This window comes from Megalobrama amblycephala, linkage group LG23 (assembly GCF_018812025.1).
Source record: "Megalobrama amblycephala isolate DHTTF-2021 linkage group LG23, ASM1881202v1, whole genome shotgun sequence".
NCBI classification, from domain to species: domain Eukaryota; kingdom Metazoa; phylum Chordata; class Actinopteri; order Cypriniformes; family Xenocyprididae; genus Megalobrama; species Megalobrama amblycephala.
In genome coordinates, this window is record NC_063066.1 from 2,493,069 (window position 1) to 2,514,012 (window position 20,944).

General features: G+C 36.4%; 2 protein-coding genes across 3 annotated transcripts in view; one reads left to right on the forward strand and one right to left on the reverse strand.

Moving 5' to 3' along the window:
- The window catches only part of uvssa (UV-stimulated scaffold protein A), a 39,393-nt gene extending 21,287 nt beyond the window's left edge, over window positions 1–18,106 (forward strand). Inside the window, exons 9-14 of the mRNA XM_048175839.1 lie at window positions 7,657–7,858; window positions 9,370–9,495; window positions 9,824–10,007; window positions 10,144–10,255; window positions 16,030–16,219; window positions 16,344–18,106. Coding sequence (XP_048031796.1) covers window positions 7,657–7,858; window positions 9,370–9,495; window positions 9,824–10,007; window positions 10,144–10,255; window positions 16,030–16,219; window positions 16,344–16,437 — 908 coding nt within the window. The 3' untranslated portion in view covers window positions 16,438–18,106. The remainder of the gene's footprint in view (window positions 1–7,656; window positions 7,859–9,369; window positions 9,496–9,823; window positions 10,008–10,143; window positions 10,256–16,029; window positions 16,220–16,343) is intronic.
- Window positions 18,107–18,423: 317 nt separating this feature from the next.
- The window catches only part of nkx1.2lb (NK1 transcription factor related 2-like,b), a 130,789-nt gene continuing 128,268 nt past the window's right edge, over window positions 18,424–20,944 (reverse strand). For both annotated transcript variants that reach the window (XM_048175840.1, XM_048175841.1), the window contains one exon: window positions 18,424–19,489. In XM_048175840.1, the coding sequence (XP_048031797.1) occupies window positions 18,792–19,489 (698 nt within the window). In that variant the 3' untranslated portion in view covers window positions 18,424–18,791. The remainder of the gene's footprint in view (window positions 19,490–20,944) is intronic.

Below are 20,944 nucleotides of genomic sequence, written 5' to 3' on the forward strand. Positions count from 1 at the left end.
AGTTCATACTGATAATTTTCTTTTTATATATTCTCATAAATTCAATCTAATGATATATTTAAAAAAAAAAAGACTCATAAATATTGATAAAATTATATAATTTCTTGCATCACACTGGTTTTTGCTATAATTATTGAAACAAATTAAATTTCAAAAAAATTATCCATTTTTTTAATGAAGTAATAGCATGGTAAAAACATGGTAACAATCAAAACTTTTGTGCATTCACTCATTAATGAGGAGTTTCTGATTAGATACCATATGGTTTTAGTCGAAAAATATTAAGTTATGACTGTTTTATAAGCTTACGTTCCACCGGGACCCGCGAATACAACAGGTTTATACAGTTTTTTAATACATTAGGAGGGTTAAATTGGAAAAATAACGGATTCATATCTTAACAAATATGTTGTATTATTATAAAGATGAAATTTGTCAAGAACATTTATTTCCCAGTCACTACAAAATCAAAGGGAAAAAAATTAAATTGCATTTTTACTAAGACCGTGAAATCGGTTATTGTTTTGCATTTTGACATTTTATGACAATTAAGCACTTTCCCCCCTAAATTTTTAAAAAAGATTAACATAAATTGCAAAGTATTTACACATCATGGTAATATCAGGTATTTGCCTTTAATGTGTTGATTTATAAGTACAAAAATTCATTTGTACCACATTACAGTAATACGAATCACCATTTAAGAATAATTTGGTGTGAAATTATTCTTAAATTAATTATTAATTATTCCCTGAGCGCTCAATAATATCACATCCACTGTAAAACAGCTGCACATTTAATAAACTCTGGTATCTTTTTGAAAGGTAATAAATTACTTTAAGCCTTGTTTAAATCAATTATAACCTGAGGCCACCAATACAAATCTGTTTTGACAGCTGACTGTTTGTACATGCAGAAGATTCTTGTCCATCTGGGCAAGGACATCTCTATTGACAAGAAGCCACAGGCTAAAGACAGAGGTCAAGCTATAGGTCAGACACCAGCTAAATACCACAGATTATATTTGACCTCAAATCATGTCCCGTTTTAAATTTACTGTCATGAAAATAATCGATTACAGTAGCTAATGGGATTCATGCAGTTTGGAAGTGGTTTAGTAATTTCTGAATTTTCCTGCTGATGTATGATGAACTCCACACCGGACAGTAATTATGGGATGTGATTGCAGCGCCCTGTCCTGTTCTCTTTCTTCATTCATTTCCTCTCAGCATCTCTAAGCAGGCACTAACTGAAGATTCATTAGGATATAATTTCTACAACTTCACAGAGCCAAGCTGCTTTCTGCAGTAAAGTATGTAATGATCAGTGCACTGGCCATGCCAAATTAACAATGCACTGCTGTTAATGAGCGCCCATTAGCTTAGAGCGGTAATTTACACCTGCCTCTGTGCGCTAAACTGTTCACAAACGAACGAGGGACGTGCTGAAGTTTAAAGGGGTCATGACAAGGATTTTTTTATTGCTTTGAGGTTCACTTATTGGGCTCTATCATACACACAGTGCAATGCAACGCCAGGTGCAACGCAAGTGTTTTTTTGCTAGTTTCAGCCCGATGCAGTTATCATTTTTACGTCCAGCGGCACGTTGTTTAAATAGCAAATGCACTCGCACCCATCTGTTCACCCAAGGGCCTGCTGGTCTGAAAACAAGGTGTATTTAGGTGCATTGTTGGCGTGTTGCTATTTTGAGGCAACTGAAAACGACTGCGTTACCGCAGTATTTTTTTTGTTATTTAAAGGGCGCGTTAGTTACACACACACAAACATGCCAAATACTAAAAATAAAAGGATTACAATTTAAAAGATTATTATTGTGTACATAAAGATAAAAATGCCTACATGACATAATGGATAGTCATTGCATTTATCAGAATTACCTATTTGCAGTAACGATGAATGAAATCGGCTAATTATTTGTCCAATTGTGGCAATACACACGTCTATATTCCACCATGTAAATAGCGAATCTCCCATGGTGTGAGTGCAACTGGCTTTTAAAGGGAATGGGAGAGGACACTCTGATTGCATGTTACGCCCAGAACACACCCATGACTCATTGAGAGACTAAGTACAACCCTTTTAGACCATGCACTTCGTGCACCGACCATTTTTTCCGTCGTTAAACTAATAAAAGTGGATTCGGACACTAAGTGCACGTACATATATGCATAAAACAATTATTTTCAACCCTTGTTCTGAGCCTCTGTCTGAAATTATCTATTTTTAAGGTGCTGCTCCTTTAAGACTTCTTGTCAGTAAACAGCACTGCACAGGAAACAGTATAAATGCCCACTCGCTATTGCATGTGAGTAAGTGTTTTGAAAACATTATCCATGTAAATTTACAGACATTTACAGACAAAACATTATTGATGCGGCTGCTATCAGATCCAATACAGTCGCAGCTTCATCTGTCTACAAAAGTTTTTTTGCGAACTCTCCATTACTCTGAGCCTCAATTACAAAACAATCTGCAGTCAAATGCTCCGAATAAACATATAATCCTCTGACGCGAGAATAGGTTATATGCACGGTTACTTCCTGGTTGTCGTTAAGCCAGCTCGGGCATTTCTGGTGAACTGTCAGCTGTTCATTCTGTAGTCGCTGTACATCGACACAAAACCATCAATTTTTAGTGTTGTATTCATATTTTAATGCAGTTATCACATTTACCTAATTTGCCAATAAACCAGTTTTATTGATTGCAATAAAGACAAAGCTATTGAGACTGTTTAAAAACACTGTGTCTGTAATTAGACATGCATTTTTTCCCCCAGCACTTCAAAATAAAAGTTTGTTCATCCTTCTGAGATTGTCCCCATTGTAAAACCGAACATTTAAAAGTGTAGGAAATTCAACATTTGATAGAAGACACTTATTTAAAAATAAAAAAAGACAATAATTACCACTTTAACCAGCAGGTGGCGGCAAAGTGGCATTTATTTACGCATTTATCAGCCATTTCCTCTAATCCAGCGGTTCCCAAACTTTTTTTTCCTGCGCACCCCCTTCTATGTCCCAGCCGGGTTGGTGCACCCCCAATCCCCACTTCAAATCCCCACGCTTTGTTTTATCGCCATCTAAAGACTCATGTTTAATCATGTGCAAATAACCAGAACGCGCATGACAATAACAACATCAACAAAGTTTCAATTTAATGCAACAAAGCTACGCACAAGCTTCCAATTTTAAGAGGACGAGTGACAGACACTCAGTAACAGAAAGCATGGTTATTTTCAGCCATGTAAAAGAAACATTGCAGCAATAGGCTAAATTGCAATGAAGTTACAAACGATCCACAACATTAAAGAGAATAAGCTCCGAAATAGATAAGACGTCCCACTTGACAGTTTCCCTGATTTCAGCCAGTTAAGCATATTTATAATATATATATGGAATGAATGAAATGAGTTGGCACGCATATAGCCTAACTTGCAGTGCATAAAAGAACAGCAGTGCATAGAAGACAGCAGCTGTCTTCTTCTACGTTTCTATCAAAAACTAATAAATTATAGTTTTTTATTTAAAATAAAAGCGATTACAAAGGAAATGTTTACTGTTCATGTTTTTTTATTGTATGGAAAAATCCCACTTAAAAAAACAGACCGCCATTACATTTTTCCTCTCGTGCACCCCCTGGTGGCAGCTTGCGTACCCCTGGGGGTGCGCGTACCACACTTTGGGAATCCCTGCTCTAATCGTTTTTCACTTAATTTTTGACTAAATATTAAACATTATAAAATAACTAGGTTTGAAAATACATTTTGTCAATGTGAAGTATGAAATACGCACAAAATCCAATGAAAAACAATAACTTTTCTTGTGAATGAATGACACAGAAAGCGAGCGCCGCTCTCTCTTTATATTCACAGCACCTGTCAGTGCAGCACAAGATCAATGATTTCAGCACACTTGTGAAAACACACATTTTATTCAATTAATCTAACTAAAGTGCACACTAAATATTTAATTTTTGATGTTTTTTTTTTTTTTACATAAAAGTGTGAAAACTGATGGTCGAATTGAATTTAGCCTAGGAGAAAACTGAGGAACGTCTTTATTTATTTATTTTTTATGTTGTCTGCCTATTTAAGTGACTATATTCTGATTATAAACTAAGTATTACACTACTGATGCTCAACACACCAGTAAATGACTCTCACCGGAAGTTTTCCAGCTGGCTTATATTATTGCGGAAGTTCTAAAGAACTCTCCGTGTGTATAGCCTATTGTTGCCAAATGTGAGCCGTTAAGTAACTGAACGCTAGTGGGCGGGACCTATGGTGCATTGATGTATATCTATTTGTTTGATGTCTTGCTCTGGAGGCGGGCATATGCAAATATATTTGCCTGTGTGACATCACAGGTCACCTAATATCAAAGTGAGCCATTTTTGGAGCTTGATTTAAATAAATGCTTTGTTTATAATAAGGAGAACATTGAAGTTCTGAAACTTGCATGATGTTTTGATAGTACAAAGACTTCTTATATGTCAAAAGATCAATAGTACTAGTAATGCTTACCTTAGTGAACGTCACTAGCAATCTTGTACCACCGTGAATCCGATCTTTGAGACTCATGTATGTCATTTCTTTTCTATTGAATTAAATGCGAAAAGCAGTAAGTTTTTTTTTTTTTTTTTTTTTGTGCATTACACGCAGAGGAATATAGATTGAAAATGGAAATTGTGCATTAAGAGCGCAACCATCCGCCGTATAATTTAAATACTCCTAAAACTGGACGTGGGAAATATAATTCTGATTTACTGCCAAGTTAACTCCATCATTTCAGATTTATCAATCAGTGCAAGTTAGCATCAGCCGTTTCATTTAATATTACATCAACCTGTCACAGGACTCCAGCTCATCTCTGGCTAATCTTTCCATTTTTTTCCTTCTCAAAATCGCTCCGGCGCTCTCATCCATAGAGAAACCCTTTCATTCGAAAAGTATTTTGTCTGTTCCTCTCCTCCTTTCTCTCTCTCTCCTCGTTCCTTACACAACAGAGCTTTTATCTATCCCTTTATCCCAGCGTTCCTGTCAGGACGTTATCTCTCTCAAAATTTACATTTTAATTACAAGGCCTGCTGAACTCAGGAAAATCAATAACGCCACCATTGGCAGCTCAACTCTATGTCTACTGCTGGGCCTCTCTATTTCCTCTTATTGATTTATCTCTTTAGCACCTGCAACTTTATTGCTTCAGACAAATAGCTACCATTTTGGTCAATTTGAACAGAAAAAGAAAGGATTTGGTCGTATTTCATGATTCCACACACTCGAGCGCCGCTATAATGCAGTGAGTCGTTGAAAGGGAGTGAACCTGGATTAACTGTATACACCAGAGGATTGAGATCGGGATTGTAAGAATCCGGCCGTACGTTTCTCATCCTGTCCTTAACATAATTTCTTTGGAGTTTAACCCACTCTTTCTGCTGAACTGAACTAAGGCATCACTGTTACGTTAAGTGATTAGAATTAAATTTGCAGGGTGACAATAAAACAACAACACAATTCTCATAGTCTTAAACTGAAGGAGGGAACCTGAAACCTAAAACATCTGTTTTTTTACTTCTTTTTCTCAATTGCAAACTAAAGTTATGAACAGAAATGGGCTCAAATACATGAAAATGTGTCTGAAGTAAAATAAAATACTTCAGTTATCTATCAAAACAGTATTTAATATCTTGAAAATACAAAAAATGCATGTAAAAAGTAATATATGTCAAATAAATGCATCTGAAAATGCTAGACAATAAGAAGAGACCCGGGTCCTCATTCACCCACATGACCATTTGTCCATGTATAGTGGTCAGGTGTCTCTTAAACGGTCTTACGAGGAATTAACCGTACTTTAAAGTTTTAATCTGGGAAGCTTTAGGGTGAGTCTTAGATCTTTGTGTCCCTCTTAAATCCAGCTTAAGCCCCTGCACACTCCCACAGGAACCCCCTCAGTCCACAGGTGGATGTTGTAGTAGATCACAGAGTACAAACCCGATTCCAAAAAAGTTGGGACACTGTACAAATTGTGAATAAAAAAGGAATGCAATAATTTACAAATCTCATAAACTTATATTTTATTCACAATAGAATATAGATAACATATCAAATGTTGAAAGTGAGACATTTTCATGAGAGCTACACATTCCAAAAAAGTTGGGACAGGTAGCAATAAGAGGCCGGAAAAGTTAAATGTACATATAAGGAACAGCTGGAGGACCAAAACTTATTAGGTCAACTGGCAACATGATTGGGTATAAAAAGAGCCTCTCAGAGTGACAGTGTCTCTCAGAAGTCAAGATGGGCAGAGGATCACCAATTCCCCCAATGTGCGGCGAAAAATAGTGGAGCAATATCAGAAAGGAGTTTCTCAGAGAAAAATTGCAAAGAGTTTGAAGTTATCATCATCTACAGTGCATAATATCATCCAAAGATTCAGAGAATCTGGAACAATCTCTGTGCGTAAGGGTCAAGGCCGGAAAACCATACTGGATGCCCGTGATCTTCGGGCCCTTAGACGGCACTGCATCACATACAGGAATGCTACTGTAATGGAAATCACAACATGGGCTCAGGAATACTTCCAGAAAACATTGTCGGTGAACACAATCCACCGTTCCGTTCGCCGTTGCCGGCTAAAACTCTATAGGTCAAAAAAGAATCCATATCTAAACATGATCCAGAAGCGCAGGCATTTTCTCTGGCCCAAGGCTCATCTAAAATGGACTGTGGCAAAGTGGAAAACTGTTCTGTGGTCAGATGAATCAAAATTTGAAGTTCTTTTTGGAAAACTGGGACACCATGTCATCCGGACTAAAGAGGACAAGCACAACCGAAGTTGTTATCAGCGCTCAGTTCAGAAGCCTGCATCTCTGATGGTATGGGGTTGCATGAGTGCGTGTGGCATGGGCAGCTTACACATCTGGAAAGGCACCATCAATGCTGAAAGGTATATCCAAGTTCTAGAACAACATATGCTCCCATCCAGACGTCGTCTCTTTCAGGGAAGACCTTACATTTATGCATTTTATGCATTTTGGCAGACGCTTTTATCCAAAAGAGATAAGATCCCTGGGATCGAACCCATGACCTTGGCATTGCTAGTGCCACACTCTAACCACTGAGCTACAGGAGTGTACTAGAAGTCTACTAGTCTACTAGAAGAAGGATCCGGGTACTGAAATGGCCAGCCTGCAGTCCTGATCTTTCACCCATAGAAAACATTTGGCGCATCATAAAGAGGAAGATGCGACAAAGAAGACCTAAGACAGTTGAGCAACTTGGACAAGAATGGGACAACATTCCTATTCCTAAACTTGAGCAGCTTGTCTCCTCAGTCCCCAGACGTTTGCAGACTGTTATAAAAAGAAGAGGGGATGCCACACAGTGGTAAACATGGCCTTGTCCAAACTTTTCTGAGATGTGTTGATGCCATGAAATTTAAAATCAACTCATTTTTCCCTTGAAATGATACATGTATCATTGTATGATACATGTTGTATTCTGAATAAAATATTGAAATTTGAAACTTCCACATCACTGCATTCTGTTTTTATTCACAATTTGTACAGTGTCCCAACTTTTTTGGAATCAGGTTTGTCATATTGTTCTTGTCATTCTTCTCGTTGTCTCTCACAGGACTTGATGAAACTCCCTCAACATCAACCTCTGAGGTCAAAGCAAAGCCGGCAAAACCTGTGGTCAAACGTCCGGTTCCTCTGGTGTCCTCCAGCCTCTCGCGACTCAAGAGGAAGATGATTGATGAAGAGCAGGACCCCACCTGTGCGGCTGCAACACTGCGTGTGCTCAGACAGAGGCTTGATGCTGCCCCGTCCACCAGGTGAGCATGCCCTGATTGATCAGTTAACACGACTGACGTACATTATTTTTAAAAAATAATAGTATAGTGGAATATTACTATACTATGATCAAATGCTCAAAAGGGTTAATAGAACAGAATATTTTCAAATATTTGTAGTGGAATCTGAGAAAATATTGTGTGTATATATATATATATATATATATATATATATATATATATATATATATATATATATATATATATATATATATATAGCTTTAAAATAATTATCTGACCACTACTAAAATTACTATATTCTATATATTGGAGTCTAACAGTAGATTTATGACAATGACATTTCAACTTGTGTTTCCTGTAACAGAGTTAAATTTGTAGCAGAAATACAGATTCTATATTTTACGATTTAGAAAACATTTTATAATGTTTTTCATATTTTTATATTAAAGGTGCAATGTGTACATTTTAAGAGGATCTATTGACAGAAATGCTATATTATATAAATAACTGTTTTAAGTGGTGTATAAAGACCTTACATAATGAATCGTTATATTTTTATTACATACACCGCTTGCATGTTAAGTCACCATTTTGTGCCGATATGTTTCTACAGGAGCCCTAAACGGACAAACTGCTCTACAGAGTGTGTTTGGCTACTCTCTGTTGTCTCAGACGATGACATCTTTGTCCTGTGTCGGCCACCGTAGCTTCTCGATATTGCAATTCGCTACCTCACAGGTGTATGCCGCTAAAATTTACACACTGCACCTTTAAAATATTCATTAAATATAATGATCGCACTTTATTTTACAGTATCTGCACTTATGTGTACTTACAGTGTACTTACCTTAGAAAGTACTGGGTAATATAAGGAAACTACAGGGGTTTAAGGAAAGATTTAGTGGATGGTTCAGGGTTATTACCCAGTTATTGTAATTACTTTTAAGTACATAGTATGTACATGCAAAACAGGACTGTAAAATAAAGTGTTGGAGATTTAAGGGTACGTTTACACAACAACGATGTACTAAAAACAGAAACGTTTTTCCTCTGTGTTTTTTGCATATATACTGCTAACAGTGATTGTAAATTAATTGCCTAAATTATTACATTTTTAGCTAACTGCATTCTCTAAATTGTAATGTTGACATGCATTCTCTGTAAAGCTGCTTTGAAACGATATGTATCGTGAAAAGCGCCATACAAATAAATGTGAATTGGATTGAATTGAATATAGACGACAACATTGTCAAAACGATCTCCGTTCACAAGGATCCGTAAAAATGACTAAAAATGCTGCATTCTGCCGCGAGGCCAGTAGATGGCGATGTCACTTTAAAGAAACGCACGTGCCTATAGACTGAACATGTAATACACATGCACATGACGTCGACGTTTTCACAAATTCACGTTTTTGTAATTTTTGCAGAGACGATAACGGTAAACATGTTCTCAAAAGTTTGTTTTCAGTCCCCAAAACGCATAAAAGGTTTTTCAGTTTTTAGTTGAAAATGGTGTTGTGGTTGTTTCAGTGTGTCTGAGCCTTCAGTGAGCAGCAGCGGTCAGGAGAAAGCCTCTGTTAAGGCCCCTGTCGTCCCGTTTGGTGTGGATCTTTACTACTGGGGAGAGGAGCAGCCCACCGCCGGCAAGATCATCAAGTACTGAAACATGCATTCATCAGTCTCTCATTGAAGAATGAATGGATTGTGTTATGTGTGCTGTGAAGTGGCCACTAGAGAGCACCATTGTATGACTTCACATCAATTCCCAATTCCTGAAAACATTGATCTGGAGATTTACTGTTTGACATCGATTTATGTGTACAATATAGAGTTTTCCTACATTCATGGAATACCTGGAAATATCAGGAAATCATAATTTCATGTCATTGGAAATCAATGACAGTCATGCAAAAAGAAGGCAATTTATATATGATGATTGGATGTGTGTTCTTTCAGTAAGAGCTGGTTTTTCACTGGTTTTTAGGAGCACATCACAGCACCAGTTCTGGGTGCCTCACGAGGTGGAGGAAGAAGTTGAAAACAAGGAGCTGTCTGCAGAGATGAAGTCGAGATATATCACATTCGCTGGGAAATTCAAACCTGTGGAGCACAAGTGCAAAGCACCAATGCCAGATGGATCTTTGTGTGAACGCCAAGACAGAGTAAAGGTCAGAAGAGCAACAGCAGTCCTAATGCCCTAATTTTTGTTTGGTAGAAAGGTAGAAAATTATTCTTACTCCGTGGTGTGAATAAATATACATGAGCAGGATTAAACTACTGAAACTAAATGGGATGTAATTTCAGTGCCCGTTCCATGGACGCATTATCCCTCGGGATGAGCTGGGCAGGCCTGTTAACCCAGAAGATGCACTGCGATTGGAGAAGGAGAAGAGGAAACGCGAGGAGGAGCAGCCAGGTTAGACAATTCATGCTACATGTTTTAAAGGATTAGTTCACTTCAGAACTGATCATTTACTCTCCTCCATGTCATCCAAGATGTTCATGTCTTTCTTTCTTCAGTCGAAAAGAAATTAAGGAAAACATTCCAGGATTTTTCTCCATATAGTGGACTTCACTGGGGTTCAACGGGTTGAAGGTCCAAATGTCAGTTTCAGTGCAGCTTCAAAGAGCTCTACATGATCCCAGACGAGGAATAAGAGTCTTATCTAGAGAAACCATCAGACATTTTATAAAGAAATAAAAATTATAAACTTTTTAACCACAAATGCTCATCTTGCACTGTTCTGAGATGTGCCACGCATGACGTAATCATGTTGGAAAGGTCACGCGTGCCGTAGGTGGACTGAAACTGACATTTGGACCTTCAACCGTTTGGAGGCCATTAAAGTCCACTATAAGGAGAATAATCCTGGAATGTTTTCCTCAAAAACCTTCATTTCTTTTTGACTGAAGAAAGAAAGACATAAACATCTTGGATGACATGAGGGTGAGTAAATTATCAGGAAATTTTAATTCTGAAGTGAATTAATCCTTTAACTATATTTAACTCATGTTCTTTTGAGTTTTTTTCTCAATATGACAAGAGGTACCAGGGATAGTTCACCCAAAAATGAAAAGTCAGTCATCTTTCTTTTTTCTTCAGAACACAGAACATTTCAGCTGTTTTACCAAGTCAATCAGTTCCAAATATTTTTAAAAAGAACATTCTGTAGAGGTAATGTGAATTACTTTTATGGTGTTTTTTGTCATTGCGGAGCTTGACAGTGTTTATATACTATCATTGTATGGAAAAGAGCAGCATGAGAATTCTTCAAAATACCTCCTTTTGTGTTCCTTAGAAGAAAGTCTTAGAGCTGCAGCAACATGAGATTGAGTAAATGATGACAAAATCTCGAGATGTTTGCAAAACCTCTTATTATTAGGCAGGGTTTCATAAAAGTTTTTCAGACGATCCCTTTAGACGTACCCTGTGATCTCAAATTAATGTTTTATTAATGTAACAACTCATTTGCATGTTCATTAATGCTTCTCTAATGTTGATTAATGGTCACATGACATGCACAGATAAAATATCTAATTGTTTAGATAATCTAATCGTTGTGTTTTGACTGTTTTTATTTTACACTTATTTACATATAGGGCTGCACATATAAAGGGATTATTATTATATAAATGTATTACTGTCGGATAATTAAAAGTGTCCTGTAAAATAAAAAAAATGATAATTCTAATAATTATTTTATTTTACACTGCGACTTACATTATTTCATTTTTATGTTTTAAACTCTCACATTCAAATGTTCAAAAGCTTTTATATTGGAGGAATACTGGTGTAATTCTGTAAAATTCTGTCCACAAAATGTTAGAAATTATGCAAATGTGTAAATGAAGTGAACCAAGCGCACACTAAACTCACTTTTTTTATTTTATTTTGATGTTACGTTGAATTTTCATCATGAACCTTCATTTGTCAAACCCTGTCAATTTGACATCACACACCAAACCTGAAAGCTTGATAATCTTCTTTCATTTTTCTTCATGTTTTGAAGACCCCAGGCCCTCTTACACTGTCAAAAGCCCTTTAGTAGCCAATGTCGAGGCCAAATCCCAGACATCCATTACCCACAGTCGCGTCCTTATAACACGCCGAGCGGTCAGCAGGCCAATCAGATGTCTGTGGGACTCCAGGAAGAGAAGAACTGATGGAATCCCATCCGAGTCATCATCAATACTCGGATAATAGGACAGGCTGCATCTCACTCTGCCTCTCAGCTTTTCTCTTTCTCTCTCTGGCTTCTTTTCTTGTGGAGTCGGGTGCTAAAAGCCAATTAAGTAGCGTCTCCATGCTGTCACTGGAGCGTCGGATGTGCTTTCTTTGGCCACAGTTTACTTGTTAACAAACAGTTATCTGAGGCAACTGACTTCGGGGGCCCGCTGACCACTGGCTTGTGAAATAGCATCTTTTGTAACTAAGTAAGCTATCGATCCCCGTGACTCCATCACGCCCTCTGCCCGTCGACATGCCGGTTGTCAGGGTAACGGCAAGACACCCCACCCGCTGCCGTGTGCTGGTGATGTCCATCAGTTCCCTGACTGAACACTTGCTCCCCTGCTGCGCCATTGATTTCTGCTTCAGCCCTCCCAAAATACTTCACGTGATTCTGAACACTGTATTTGTTCAGTGTGTCTAACATAAGTTTCTCGTTTGACATTAGGCGGCTTGATATTGCTCACAAACCCCTAATCTACAGTAAGTGCGACCTCAGATATAGTACCTGTGCTGGTACTTGCAATTTGATAAAGCGAGTGAAAAAAATCATATTGATTTACATCGAAGGAGGGACCCGAATCATATCTGGAGATCGGAATATCATAGGCTCTCAGGGGGGAAACTGTACAAAAGCTGATGTCACTGATGCACAGTGCTGGGTGGTAATTGATTACTTGTAATCTGGATTACGTAATCAGATTCCAAAAATGAAGTACTTGTAATTAGGTAAATTACTATGTAATTAAGTTTTAAAATACTTGTAATTAGGTAATTGTAATTAAGTTTTAATATACTTGTTATTAAGTACTTGTAATTACATTTTAATATACTTGTAATTAAGTTTTAATATACTTGTAATTTGTACTTGTAATTAAGTTTTAATATACTTGTTATTAGGTACTTGTAATTATGTTTTAAAATACTTGTAATTTGTACTTGTAATTAAGTTTTAATATACTTGTTATTAGGTACTTGTAATTATGTTTTAAAATACTTGTAATTTGTACTTGTAATTAAGTTTTAATATACTTCTAATTTGTACTTGTAATTAAGTTTTAAAATACTTGTAATTAGGTACTTGTAATTAGGTTTTAATATACTTGTCGTTTGTACTTGTAATTAAGTTTTAATATATTTGTTATAAAGTACTTGTAATTAAGTTTTAATATACTTGTTATTAGGTACTTGTAATTAAGTTTTAATATACTTGTTATTAGGTACTTGTAATTATGTTTTAAAATGCTTGTAATTTGTACTTGTAATTAAGTTTTAATATACTTGTAATTTGTACTTGTAATTAAGTTTTAAAATACTTGTAATTAGGTACTTGTAATTAGGTTTTAATATACTTGTAATTTGTACTTGTAATTAAGTTTTAATATATTTATTAGGTTCTTGTAATTACATTTTAAAATACTTGTAATTAAGTTTTAATATACTTGTAATTTGTACTTGTAATTAAGTTTTAATATACTTGTTATTAGGTACTTGTAATTACGTTTTAAAATTCTTGTAAATAACTTTTAATATACTTGAAATTAGGTACTTGTAATTAAGTTTTAAAATACTTGCATTTAGACTACAGTTACTTTTTTATTGATTACGTGATTACATATTATTCACACAATGGCAGTAAATCATTCATAAATGATTGATTCTCCCTCATTCTTCTTTTTAATGTTTTAAATTTTTCTTTTTTAAAAAAAAAAAAAAAAAAAAGCAAATCACAAGCAAAGTCTTCTAGTTTTTTTGAAATTGCACACAAAAGACCAGCCACTAGTCAGGCGGCTGTAATTACATGGAAAACTGCAACATTATATATCGGATCAACTCCTGACAAACACATTAATGTGATAATTGAGCTAAATCAAAAGTAATCTAAAAGTAATCTAAAAGGAGTCATATTATATTACCTTAAAAGTGTTATGTAATGGATTACGTTACTAACTACAATTTTTGTCATGTAATTTGGAATCGATGACGGACTACAGTTTGAAAGTAATCTATGCAGCACTGCTGATGCAGTACATTTATGTACCATTTATGTGCTAATTTGTACAATATTAATATGTACCTTTTAAGGCCGCATTGTTTGGGCTGTCATTGAGCGTCAGCACTCATTGGACCCCATCAGTGGCTTTTTGGCCGATTGAGTATGTTGAATCTGCATCAGGCAGTCGGTAAGAAAGATCATTATGATTGTCATGAAAAGTGGTGAAAGCAAGCAAACGACCAAATCAAGAGGGTTTTTCTCATTTTACATCATCACCTTACCTGAGCATTCCAATATGCAAATAAAAACTTGTAAACTGAGAGCTTCCACTTGTACCATGTGACCATGTGTCACTGCAGATTCATCGTGTTGCCATAGAATCGCATAATTCCGGGTCTGAGAGTGTAAACATCTCCAAGTAGAACATCACACATGGTGTCATCTCATAATTCTGGTTATTATGACATTCTGTGAACATTTATATATGGTTTATCTGGTTTATATATACGCGGTCATAGTTTTGCTTTCCGCTTTTGAATGATGAATCTAGACTACTGCCACCTGCTGGTATGGAGAGTAATTTCCTCTCACGCAGAGCAGTGTGTTTCAATGCAAACAGTCACCTTTTGTCACTGCTAGTTCTTTGATGTCGGTTTGGTGTATCTTAGGTTTTTTAGGTACTTATATGAATCCTTTAGGGCTACATAAGGTACAGAGGTGTACGTTTGAAAGGGTCCCACCCTAGTGACAGATTCTGCACCATTTATTCTGAGAGCGTCTTGAGGGTGGACACTTTTGACTTGGCTCTTTGATTTCATATGACGTTGTTTTCAGAAAACGTTGTTTTTCAGGAAAGGCACATAAATAATGTTTTGCAAACCTCCCAAAGATCAATATTAATGTGCTCTTCACAACATCGTGGCATTATTGTGTTTAAATGTGTTTTCTAGAGGTGATCAAACAGGCGGCTGCAGCTGTTGCCTGTGATGCTCATGTGTGCAGATGCGAGCTGTTGACAGAGTAGTGATCCCGGCTGCACAGCTCAAGTTAAACACGCAGGGCCCCCCATCATCCTCACCGCGGGAATGAAGACCCTGAAAGCTTGACTTAAGCGGGACGGATCGTAGCGCTCATGGAACGGGGGCCTTTCACCTCCATAAATCCTTATAGGGACGACCGACTCCTCCATATTAATTTGAGAGGCCTTTGAAAAGGCTGTTTGTTGCTTGCATGCCTTTCACTACAGACTGATGAAGCGCACCGCTCTGTGCAATTAAACACTTTGGAGATTGTAAATAATTTAACGGCGACCAGTTTATCATTGCGAGATATGCATGTATCAACAGTAAGGGACGTGCTTAATGAAAAGTTGATGATTTTGAGTCCCGAGCCCCACACGAGAAAGATTTACGGAGCGTTGGTACTTTGAGAAATCAGAAACTCTCAAGAGAGGAACTGTTACTATTAAACGAGACAAATTTAAAATATATTCCTGTTTTCATTAAAAGGATGGATTGCAATACCTTTTTAAATACATTTATCTTTTGTGTCTCTTTTAAATACTTTAATTATCTACCTATCTATCTATCTATCTATCTATCTATCTATCCATCTGTCTGTCGATCTGTCTGTCCATCCATCCGTCCATCCGTGTCCTGTCTGTCTGGTTGTCTTGGTCAACATTGATAATAATAAGAAATGATTCCTGACCACCAAATTTTATATTGCTTTCCAATCCAAGGCTTATCTGTATTTTTCAACACTGTTGAGTTATTAATGTCATTACCATCACACATTACCAGAATCAGAGATTGAGGCTGTGATATTATATTTAATATTTTAATACAGATGAAACATACTCAGAAGTTAGTCAGAGGAGCCCCTGATTGGCAGAATGGTGTGGTGTGTCGATGTCTGTATTGTGGCATAAAGTGAGATCGTGTCAACCTCTCTCGCATTGGTTCAGATTGGCGAGACCCAGAGCTCATGAGGGAGATCGAGGCAGCGACTGGAGAAGATCTGGGCTCGTCGAAGACGTACGGGAAGGGAAAGAAGGGCGGCAAAGGAAAGTCAAGGAAGAAGTACCCAAACCTTACAGACCTGAAGCAAAATGCCAACACCTCTCGTTCCAGACTAGAGAAGAAAGTCTTCAACAAGTAAGTAGCAGTAGATACTTGATGTTCAAGATTTAAAAATCACAGTACATTTGTATTAGCGAACAATGTATTTCATGAGTGATGTTTGAATAAAGAATCTCAAGCGTATGGTTTCGTCATGTAGGAGCTCCATGAGACGAGTGACGGAGGTCATGAACAAGATGGACAAGAGGAAACATGAGAAATTTGCAAATCAGTTTAACTACGCACTGAACTGAATCTTCACACGCAGCTTCCAACAAAACTGTGCCTCAAATGAAGTGCAAACTTTGTAGATTCGTTATTTTAATAATGTGTTTGCTTTTTTGTATCTGCAGAATTAATTTAATTTAAATTTTCAATCCAGTGTATTGTTTTTTTTACCAACTTTTGTAATTGTTTGCTAGTATTTATATGGTTCAGAATTTAAAATATTGTGTGTGTTGTCATATTTAAATATTAATACATTTCTATGAACAAGACATTTGAGGGTTCCTTTGTTGTGAATATTAGAAATGTCCCACAGCCCAAAAAAAGGGATTTTCTTTTAATGTCTAATAGTGGAATTTGATATATTAATGATGAGGTTTGCATCCCTTGATCATTAGACCTGCTGAAACAGTAACTGCAAAACTGTTTATTAATATAATATATAATAATATAAATTATTCACAAGGTGACTGTCTGCTATTTTAAAACAGCGGAAGAATGACTGCTAAATTTATATAATTTGTTGAACATTTAAATGTCAAATTCAACAGGAAACTGCATTGTAGAAAAATATGACATTTCTAATGATGGAAGGAAACTGTTTCAGCAGCTTGAAGCTTCGTTGATTTCACAGAAGACATGTTCATCCATCATCTACTAACATGATCCTCACGTTTTCGTTCTGCAGCGGAAATCAAACTTACTTATGATTTATGTATCTGCATGAAAAAATACTATAGTGTTTTTGAAGCATACTATAGTAAATTGTAGTGTATATATTATAGTATTTACAACACTACACAGCATACTGTAGTATTAACTATAGTGAACTGATCAACTGTAATAAATGTAGTATACTTTAGTTTGTACTACAGTAAACTGTAGTATAGTTGTAGAAGTATTGGGTAAAGTCATTTGTTTATATTATCACAGCAACTATAGAAATACCACAAGTTAATTCATGTACTTTACTATAGTATGCATCAGAAACACTATAGTATTTTTTTATTTATTTACAAACTGGCTGCGAAGAATAAGTTCAAAGAACAAAAATAAGCCTGTATTTGTATCCGTGTCTTCATACGTCAGCAATATAACAAAATAAAAACGAGTCATTTCACATGTGCATGACGAGTTAAACACTGACCATTGTGATTATATTTATAATAGTTAATAAAATCGAATTGCAATAATAATATAATATGTAAACTTGTGAAATGCACATCACAAGCTACAAAAACAAACTGACCATTTTGATTATAATAATATTTTTAATAGTTAATAAAATCGAATTGTAATAATAATAATACAGTAGTAAACGTGTAATGTAGCTTGTGTATTTAATGGGGGAAAAAAAACAAATGCACCAAACGAATTTAGACGCAAAACTCATTTCAAACAGTATTATCCTGTTAAATTGATTAAATGAATTGTATTACATATATAATGTAGTATTTTATGTTATTCAAATATTATTCAAAATCATGCTTTGAAAAGAATCGCATCAGGCTGAAAATCATGCGACATTCAGCAGCATATTTGAATCTTTAATATCTCAGCTTTTAGAAACGATTTAATAGAGACCCGTGTTACACATTTACAATCTAATGATTTGTATTAATTCACGGAAAAATATTGATTGACCAAAAATGTTTAACGAACAATAAACTGTAAATAAAACTGTAAAAAAAAGTCTGACATCGTTGTTGATATTTAAGCAAATCAATAAATCGATTTAAAGAGGAAACTGTGTCTCATTAGAGAATATCAGCGGATGTGTTACAATGATAAGAACATTAATAGTTAAAATGTAACATTTTCTACATCTGCGAATTCCAATTTCTGAACCTTCTGAAACGGAATTTTATTCCATTTCCTCTAAAACTGCTTAAGATTTCAATGCATTTTTAGGTCAATTGAATTAACCATAATCTTTCCATAAGAGGGAAAACTTTCTACAGCCCAAAAATGACATGATTATGATTAACATCGCGATTTCATGCATTTGAATTTAGTTACAACTGATCTTTGTCATCTGCCATTTTATTTCAACCTTTTAATTGTGAGACAAACAATTAAATAATAGCATATTCTGTGCAGAATTAAATAGCCCACAGTAAAAAACAAAATCAAGATAAACTTTTCTATGTTTGTTTGTTTGTACACGATTCCAGTCCAACAATCTCGTTCTTCGTTTTTTTATTCCCTACTACATTTGCATTCAAAGTTAAAGTCTAAACACATTTCATAATAACTGAGTATTTACAGCTTGACCTAGAGAAATATTCACATTTTATCAAAATGAAGCAATTCGATTCGTAAACTTTCTGGGAGTGCAGCGAGGTTGAAATACATGTCGCGTAATGTTCCCGTGATTCTGTTCTTATAAGTGCGGCGCGTAAAATGTCGGCGCTCCGTAAGTCTGCGAGCCCAGCATGAAGGGCGACAGAACCGCGTGACCCGGCAGAAAGGGCAACTGCGTGGTGCAGACGAGTCCCCCGGGCGCGTGACCCGGATAGCTGGTGTGCATGGACAGGTGTCCGCTCATGGGAGGAGACGGACTCAGAGGACTCAGGCTGCCCAGCCCGTTGCTCGCTCCGTTCGGCCCTCCTCCGCTCCCGCTGGTCGGCGCGCTCGTGTCCGCGCCCGGGTTCTGCTTCTTCCACTTGGTCCGCCGGTTCTGAAACCAAATTTTCACCTGCGTCTCTGTCAAGCTCAAGGACAGCGCGAGGTTGAGGCGCTCGCACACGGACAGGTATCGCGTCGACTTGAACTTGTTCTCCAGAGCCACCAGCTGCTCGTACGTGAACGCAGTCCGCGCTCTTCTGGGCTTGCCAGACTTTGAGTCCGAGCCGGAGCGCTTCCGTTTGGGTTTCACCGGGTGATTCTGTCCGTTTGTTGAGGACTGCTGAGTCTGGTCTGGACTTTTACTCATGGAGTCGTCGTCGTCGTGCTGGCCGAACTCGGCGTCGTTGTTCCCGGTGTCCTCTCCGCACAGGTCCTCCTGCAGCTCTCCGTCCGACTGATTCCCGCGGGTGAAATCAGCCTCACACTCTTCTGACCGGAACACGAACCCGTCCTCTGTGGAAACACAAACACCGCTGTCAGATGACCTGCACACACACTGACATGGGTTTGATTCCAGCAACAGTTAAGCTGAGTTCATGAAAATTTTTTAATAAAAATGCTGGATTAAAAACAACCCAAGTTGGGTTGAAAATGGACAAACCCAGAGATTGGGTTAAATGTTTTCCCAACCTGCTGGGTATAGTTTTATTTAACTCAACTATTGCTTAAAAATTACTGTATTTCATGCTTAAAATGAACCCAAAATATGTTGGAAATGAACATTTATTAGTAAGTTTGATGAAGAATAATTAAACAATGAACATTTATTAAATGTTCACCTTTTGATTGTTATTGTTGCATCTAGTAATTATGTATCTGATTTTTAATTTCCAACATATTTTGGGTTCATTTTAAGCCAGACATATAGTCATTTTTAATCAATAGTTGAGTTAAATAAAACTACCCAGCAGGTTAGGCAAACATTTAACCCAATATTTTTAGTGTAAATGTAGATATTACTTTAGCCTTTCTTCACTCTTACAAATAAGCGGCGAACCAAAAAAAGAATCTTTTAGTAAACAGTTCTTAAAAGAACCCTTATTTTCGTGCAACATTTTGTGCAAAAGTTCTTCATGGAACTGTTGATGTCAATAAAGAAGCTTTATTTCTTAATGTGTAAATGAAACATTCTGAAATAAAATCTTCCATTTTCTCCTTTAAATTGGCTATTTAACATTTCGTTGACTGTGATGTCGATTGGTTGACAGAAATTATTTTCTTTTTAATCATTCTAAAAAAAATGCTGGGTTAAAAACAACCCAAGTTGGGTTGAAAATGGATAAGCTCAGCTGTTGGGTTAAATGTTTGCTCAACCTGCAGGGTAGTTTTATTTAACTCAACTATTGATTAAAAATGACTGTATTGCTTGTTTAAAATGAACCCAAAATAGGTTGGAAATGAACATTTATTAATATGTTTAATAAATAGTAATAATAAGCATGTATTAAATTGTTCACTTTTTGATTATTATTGTTGCCTCTAGTAATTATGTGTCTGATTTTTAATTTCCAACATATTTTGGGTTCATTTTAATCCAGACATACAGTTATTTTTAATCAATAGTTGAGTTAAATAACAATCACTGGGTTTGTCCATTTTCAACCCAACTTTGGTTGTTTTTAACCCAGCATTTTTTAGAGTGTAGCACAGATTTTGCATTTTGGTTGAAATAATTGTTACAGCATTTTATATCCTAGTTAAAACACACACACATCATTTTTTCCTCCAGAATGAATCTGATGTTTTGTTGTTCATATGAAGTGAGCAGACGCACTTCCTTCGGCGTGTCAATTCGTCTTGACATCTTAAATCACAGCGTGTCCGACTAATCGATAACTCTCAATTTACTCGAGCATTTAAAGCGGCTGTTAAAAACAGCACAAACCTTATCAAATTATTGCAGCCTAC